The 8075-nt window shown below is 35.6% G+C and overlaps 1 protein-coding gene across 1 annotated transcript; it reads left to right on the top strand.

Moving 5' to 3' along the window:
• Positions 1–6351: 6351 nt before the first annotated feature.
• Positions 6352–7673, top strand: LOC111378734 (DNA-directed RNA polymerases II, IV and V subunit 8B-like). The gene is made up of 4 exons (XM_023001969.1): positions 6352–6418; positions 6535–6665; positions 7288–7378; positions 7585–7673. The coding sequence occupies exons 1-4, from the start codon at positions 6352–6354 to the stop codon at positions 7671–7673; spliced, it is 378 nt and encodes a 125-aa protein (XP_022857737.1).
• Positions 7674–8075: the final 402 nt, after the last annotated feature.

Here is an 8075-nt window from a genome sequence, read left to right as displayed (position 1 = left end):
TTGAAGGTGATGACCAAATGAGCACTTTCAGTCTTCTCATACTTCAATCTTTCCTCTTCCTAGACACAGTGTGAGATGAACTCATTAAGGGACCATGAGTCCTTTTGACAGGTGTAACTCACCTTGAATTAACTGAAATGTGCCGGAATGGATATCAAAACCAAGTGTACTAACAAGTCTACAGATAAATCCAACTTGAGCGCCTTTAGTATTGAAGCAATGTGAGACATTTCCATAATGTATTCCCGAGTATTTCCTTTCCCTTTATAGCTCAATAATACAAGGTTTGCCAAAAGTGTACTTGTTTCAGCATTTTCATTCTTGGCAAAACCTCTTCTCAAGATTCTCAAGGAAACCCTTAGCCATAGTCACCTTATCGGGCATAGTGCCCCCAAGTACTTTTGGAATAACACGCTTCATGACCATTAAGCTTACGCGGTTCAATCGTTCCCATTTTTCCATCTCCATCTTATCATCAGAAGTACTCCTATCAGTAAGTGCAACAGGTTGATTGACCCGCAAAGCAAGGTCCAGGTCCTTGACTCCGAGAACAATCATCATTTTCTCTTGTCATGCCCTGAAGTTCGTGTCATTAAGTATTGGAATTGAATTGATGCTAGCAGAGATATTAGCAGTAGAGCCTGAAACTGAATTAGATAAAAACTAATACGAATAGCTCACATGAATATCTTTAATATGCAAATAATAATAATCTCAAATAGTGGTAAGGCTCATCACAAGATACCTAGCACAGCATAATATCTCGTCTTTGGACATAAATATTGACTTGTAAGTAGTACTCTTGGCGTAGTGATCAAACATTGACAATAAAATAATATGTCAATCAATAAATCTTTCTTTGGACTGATTTATTAATCACACATTGAACCAAATAGGTGCACGCACAATTCGCCTAAATACTGACTTTCCTTTGGGCCGATCAATATTCACATGAACTATGGACAAACACATTTTAATATTCTAAGTTAATTAATTTCCACAAGAAAGATTGCTTTGACAACTTGTTGTTTCAATTAATTCACTTTCAAATATTATATAACTTAAAAGGGTCCTTAGTACCAAGATTTGAGAAGAAAAACCACCAATTTTGTATATTTTATTTAGTTTTAAACTTAAGGGCCTTAGAGTTAATAATTCAAAACTTTAGAGGGGCAAAATTAATTAATTCAAAACTTTAGGGCCAAAATTAATAAATTTAAAACTTTAGGGGGGCAATGAGAACAAATTAAAACTTTGGGCACCAATTTGAATTGATTATTAAACTATGAGGGCTTTCTTTATAAAATTCAGAACTTTATTGACCCAAATTAATTAATTTTTAAACCTTAGGAATTGAATTATTAAATCCAAAACTTAAAGGCCCAATTGCATAAGCTTTAAACTTTAGGGACTGAAGCTTTAAATTTTAACCCTAATGTGAAATTGCAAGCAAGGACCTCTAATTAATCAATTTGCATGTGAAGCTCCCATTCCCAAATCTTACAAATCTGAAAACCCTAAAGAAAATGTTTTCTTCTCATCTTTTCATCCTTGGGCGGCCAGAGCAGAGGCACCGACCTACATCGATGCCGCTTGCAACAGCGCTTGGCGTTGCTACACTCGTTGGAATACCTTTTATTAAAACATTAAAATTCTGTAATTGTTAAAATTTCCCAAACTATTTTTAGTCCAAATTATGAAAGTTAACCAAGAATAACATACCAAATAGTTTTCAAATTAAACAAAACTAGACCCAAAATTATCAAATCTGAAAACTTCAAAATATTGCAAGAACCAAAATTCCAAAAATTTGATTCTCAATTATTCAACATGAAAAGGCTCTGATACCACTTGTAGGAGAAATTGTTATCATAAAATCATCAGATCTTTCATGTTAGATCATCAAGAAATTCAAAAACTATAGCGGAATTAGACATGGTTAATGCAATAGTTGAATCTCACAGTTTAATCTTCCAAATCAACACGTAGCTCTTAATTCTCTCGAGTGATGGGAGGCAGAACAGAATGAGCAATGCACGTGTGATTTGGGGACCATAATGCAAAACAAAATGGGAGAGGCCCAATAGATAGCTAAAGTCGGTCTTCGGTTTGGGAAGTCGGAATCGGCATCGCCCACTAAGAGCCCATCATTTACCCGTGAGCAAAATTGGACAGTTGCTCTATCCGCACTTGAATCGGATTCTGTTGAAATAAGCAACCAATATCTGATGCGAGGCCTTTATACGATTACGATAAAGATCGAATCGATTAGTCAGCTTCGCCTTGGCGCGACTTTGAATGTATAGAATGCACCTTAGCAGGAGACTGACAATTTACCATATCAGAGGTTGTGGGCTACCCTGAAAGGAGTAGCTACCTAGTGCGATAGCTTGCTTTTACTAATACTGGAGCAACTTCTTTACTCACCGTGATTGACATCGAAAGAATAAGGTCTTTAGTTCTTTAATTGAAGGAGCTATTCCTTCTTTAGGAAAAGAGGTTCTCGAAAGCAGGATATTTAAGCTGCTTCGGGCGAGCCCGCTAATGGTTTGTCTTAGCTTTGCAATGAGCTAGAAAGCAAGTAATGAGAGGGACATGCAGTTGTCTTCCTTCTTCCTGTGTGGAGGAATGCCGATAGATCTTTTTTTATCTTAGTCAAATGATCGATTCATTCTTCAATCGCAACAGGCAGACCTTCTTAATAATAGATCATTTCAAGCCCTTCTACGCCCATCTTCTCCTGTGCCCCTTACTCAATTCCTAAGCAATTGTGGGGCAGGAAGAAAAAGAACGACCCTAACTCCATTCATTCAGCCATAATCGTATTTATACAATGACGGCCTTTGACCTAATTTGGCCTATCATAAAATTAGGAATATCAGCCCAGTCTCTATACATAAAAGATCCAAACTTTAATTAGATACATTAAAGCCTAAAACATCGAAATCTTATTGGATCACTTTAAACGGGCTTGACGAAATTTGATGGGGAAATCTACACAACTGCTACAATCTAACAATCTTGTTAAATTATTTCAAAACTCAGGTGTTAACTTAATTTTTTAATAGTAGTAGATAACATTATAAAATTAAAAAATCTACCTACCTGTAGGTTTCTAGGTAATTTTCTCCTAAATTAAAGACTATCAAATGAGAAAATTACCTAGAAACCTATATTTAAAGACCAATTTTCAAAAAGAAGAAAGATTAATTTTCATTTAAAAAATTAGGTGATAATTAAAAATTATTTGATGAATTAATACAAATTTAATAATAAAAAGCATTTCATATTTACACCCCAACGGCCCAACCCAACACAACCACCCGCTTTAATCAATCTTTTCTCTCTCCTTTGCCTTCTTTATCGGCTTCTCTTTCTTTCTCGTTGCTGCCGTCGGAGTCCACCACAGCGACGCTTACAGCAACGACTGTTAATCGTAATTCTGGTGAATGGATCCACCAAGGGGATTTTCCATTGAAAGCACCGCTCTGTCCACGATCCGTAGCTTGCTTGGACTTTTTAGATCTACAATCCGAAGTCACTGCTCCATTTTCAGGTCGTCCCTTATTCATGGCTGCTTGATCTTTTCTCCGCCATGAGGTTTAGCCATTTGGACACACTTGGATCTCTGTATCATCATCAACCCTCATCCAAAAAAAGTCCACCATCCCCATTTCTACGATCATCTTCTTCTCCCTTGCACACGTTGCTATGATTGATTACACTTGTCTATGTATGGTATTTTTGAGCTTTCAGTTACTTTGTTCCGTTGGTTGTAAAAAGTTTCTTTTTCCCATTTTTTGTTTTTTTGGATGTGTTAGTATTGATTTGGGAGTAATTTTTTTATTTTTTATTTTTAGTTGTGGTACACTGGTGGTGGTTTGGAAGGGTTAAGGTAACTAATGATAGTTAAAGGCTAGAATAATAAAAGAGATGCTCTACAACATTTTTTTGATCGGTATGCATTGAACATTATGTTGTGATGGTTGTTGGACAACAAGAATAGTGGACAAAAATAGATCTATGTTCTTGTTTAATAGTGATTTGAATAGAAATTGAGTAGTCAACATGGTCATGCTTGATCTTAGAGAGTTTACTGTGTCAAGATGACATATTTAAAATCTGATATCCCATTTATGATCATGAATTTGAGTTGAAGGTTGTAGTGGTGGTACATTAGAGGTGGTGGTGGTGGTGGAGATCGGTGGTTGATTGTGATGCTGAGCTACGGAGCTTGCAGATTTGTTTGTGGTGATCCTACCAAATATGTCTTTATTGTGACTGATTGAGACCATTTATGTTAATTGTGACTATTTTATGTTAATTGTGACCATTTTGCATTAATTGTGACCAATTGTGACTTGATTAGATAACGTCACAATTAAGATTGACTTGGTCTCAAATAGTCACATTAAAGACAAATTTGAGCACAAACGGTCACACTAAAAACATATTTGGTCACAGTTAGTCACAACTTGTGATTGTGCCTCTTTTTTTTTTTTTTTACAAGGTGTCCTATTCTAGACTAATCCTTGGGTCTGTGATCCGGCCCCTCTTCACACAGTCCGGTTAATCGCAGGATGTGCCTCCAACTGGCCAGGGTCCGAGCGCTCCCCACCTGGTCTGACAAAGTGCCAAGCAAGCCAATACAAGTTGCACCTTGCCTTCCAAGAATAATCATTGCCTTCCAAGTTCCCACTTGCATTCCAAGAATAAATCCTTGCCTTCCAAATGTTCCCTTGCCTTCCAAGAATAAATCCTTGCCTTCCAAGAGCCCCATGTTTCGAACTCACGACCTCTGCTCTGCCAGGTTTGACAGCATCCGTCCTTTGCCAGTGGAGAAGTGCCCTGGGGGGCATGATTGTGCCTCTTTTTGAACCATTAGGTGTAGGTGCAAGTGAAAAATGGTTTGGAGTTGGTGGTGGAGTAATGGTAATCTGAAAATAAGAAAATGTTGAGTGCATTTAAAATGAGGAAAGAAAAATATTGAAATAAGTCATATAATATTTTTCGATCACAAATCACAAATTTTATATGTCTCAATTTTTTTATCGATCACAAATATCAAATTAATAGAACACGTTTCACTTTTGGGTCATAAATCGTAAATTTTTTAGGCCACGACTTATTTCACGATTATAAATTATCATATTAATTGGTTGCAAATTATTTTTCGATCACAATTATCAAATTAATTGATCACAACTTAATAAATTGTGAATGACAATCATAAATTTAGTGACAATTTTATATTTTTTCAAGTCACGTCATTTATTAGTCACAATTATCAATCTTATCGGTCACAAACACTCTTCACCCCCTTCCACCAAATCCTCGACCCCACCCCAACCTAAATGTCGCACTATCAAATTGAAAATAAGCAAACCACCAACAACAAAATGATCACAACAATCACTAACGTTGCAAGGTTAAAGAACTCCCACCACCAATTTCTTCACCACATTTAACCCAACTCCATTTTATCTACCAGATAAATCAACTGAAAACAAAACTTGAAGTGCCTATAGTACTCTATGCAAAAATCAATCAAGCCGTAGGTTTCTGAAGAGAAGAGCCAAGCAAAAATTATACTGAGCACATGATCAAATGTTTTAAAAAGATATTCACTATGGTTTCAAGCCCAGCTACTGTTCTGAGCTTCTAACATTAAGGATGTGATTTGGCAAGGGTTAACAACATTTTTAAAATCTAGGAACTTGATTTCTTTTACAGCTTTACAAAATCAGATCTGAAATTTCCTCTGGCACTGGTTAGGCCGACGACTGTAGTGTGCTGAGACGCACACAGAGCCGCTGCTGTGGCATCGACTGTAGCACACGAAGACACGGGCGCCAGCGTAATAGCTGTAGTGACTTCGCCCTGAGGCTCGACGACGTCTTCCAATAGCGTCTTCTCTTCTTCCACCAACGATTTTCCGACGATGTCTTCTACGTGAGAGAGAGAATGAGATGAGAGATAAGATAGAAATGAAATAATTAGAGTTTCAAAGCGAAATTTGATGAGGTAGAATGGGGTGTGGATGCATAGGTAGGTAGATTATTTTAATTTTATAATGTTATTTATTAATATTACAAATTTAAGTTAACACATGAATTTTGAAATAATTTAACAAGATTGTTAGATTTGAAATATGATTATTAGATAGTTGTGTAGATTTTTCTTAATTTAATACACAATAATTTACGCATATAAGCTCACATGATCGATTTAAAAATTCTTTACATATTATCTTTTTGTTTCGAACTTTTGTTGCTTTTTCAAATTTGAAAAACAAATTCTGCATTCGAATTCCCAGTTTATAATTTCTAGGAGACAACTTGCGGGGCATATATGGCTGAATTCCACTTTGATGAAATAATCAAGGTCATTAATATAGACGAGAAAAGATATGAAAAGGGTAAAAATATCTTGACATTCCTCTTTGTTACCTTTAATTTCTTGAAATTTTATTTAATAAAATAAGTACTGAAATAGAGTGAAGAGTTTTTAGCTAAAGGTTTTATGTTGTTCCAGCTTCGTGCATAGAAGCCCAGACTGAAGATAAAGACGTGCATCTGGAACTGGATGTGCATACTGAGCTATATCATATGGTATCCCAGACTCTCAGTTTAGACGGTTCGGCTGTTACTGGGTACATTCCTGAGGTTCACTTTCTTTTCATTCTTTCTTGACGCAGAGCAAAATAAGGAATTCAAGCGAAAACTGTAAGAACATCAGGAAACTATCAAAGAATGAAAGATAAAAATTAAGAAGTTTTATTAATTCCAAGATGTCCAAAAACAAAATCTTAACCTTTTATATTTATAAGTGTTTAAACGAAAACCTAGCATAAAGGAACTAAAATGGTAAAGAATTCGAAATAAACTAAATGAATAAAATAGCACTAAATCTTAAAAACTAGTTTTTGAGTCTTAAACGAACTCAAATAGGTAAAATCTACCATACAACAGCAAAGCTGTGAGTTCAATTTGGCTGATCATTCCCTTTTCGAAAAGGTATTATCGGCTCAAATCGAAGCTCGAATACCAAATCTACAATCTATTGTTTTTTTTCATTTCGGTCCAACTTTTCCATAATCCACTTGACCATCTATTCTACATCATGTGTGCATGAGCCATCTAATTACGGCCTTTTAGATAATCCATTCAACATGGATTACTCCTATTTAGCAACTAGTATTTAAGGAAGATCTAGGATAATACAATAACCATATTGTGGATTGAGTTTGATTTTCTTAATATTGTACTCCTATTGCACGGCGAACAGAAATCACTTGCGGATAAATTTGAGTATGTCATGCATGGGTTGCTGTATAAGATGTCAGAAGATAAAGAAAAAAAAAATGATGAAAGCAACGGTGTTGAAGTGTACGCTTTATATGCCCCTTTTTTCAAAGAAATTTATTTGCTTAGTATTGTCTAATCCTCCCTTCCAAGCATGCTATCAAGGATAGTAGTGCCTCATTTTGTGTTGAAATCAAATTTCATTTCTTATGGTGTCTTATTGCTTTATAGTTTTCTCCATGGATTCAATCTTTTTGTTTCTTGCTCTTCTGATTTGGAGTTTCTCTTCCTTTTCTCTTTTATGATGACAACAAGGTGGTATATATTTCATTTGGAGGGCTTCAGCTAATGATAAAGGAAAATGCATAAGCTCAGAATTGATCAAAAGTTGTTTCTTCTCTTGAGGAAGATTTGAAACTTAATTTTGTTTAGAATGTGTGGTCGATGTGGTCGATTTGTATGAGATTTCTGGAAGGTTTTGTTTTATTTACTGTTACAGTCTCTTTTAAAGATGGAGCAGAAATGAACTCCTCAATATTATGCTGAGAATCTTCTGTGGAGCCTTTACCTCATGTTTATAAAACTGAAACTTTTTGAGTACATTCTAATTTCTTGTGAATGCCCTGCATATTTCCGGAGAACTATGAAATGTGGCATATTCACTCGGAACACTCCCTTCTCATTTTCAATCTTTTCTTAAAAGATCCACTGATATAGGCCAACGCAAGCTTAATAGCTTGAATAGGATGATATATGGTCCAGCTTTTGTAA

The sequence above is a fragment of the Olea europaea genome, chromosome 3 (genome assembly GCF_002742605.1).
Source record: "Olea europaea var. sylvestris chromosome 3, O_europaea_v1, whole genome shotgun sequence".
Taxonomy (NCBI): Eukaryota; Viridiplantae; Streptophyta; class Magnoliopsida; order Lamiales; family Oleaceae; genus Olea; species Olea europaea.
Note: the sequence above shows the minus strand (reverse complement) of the source record. Positions and strands in the feature narration are given on the sequence as shown.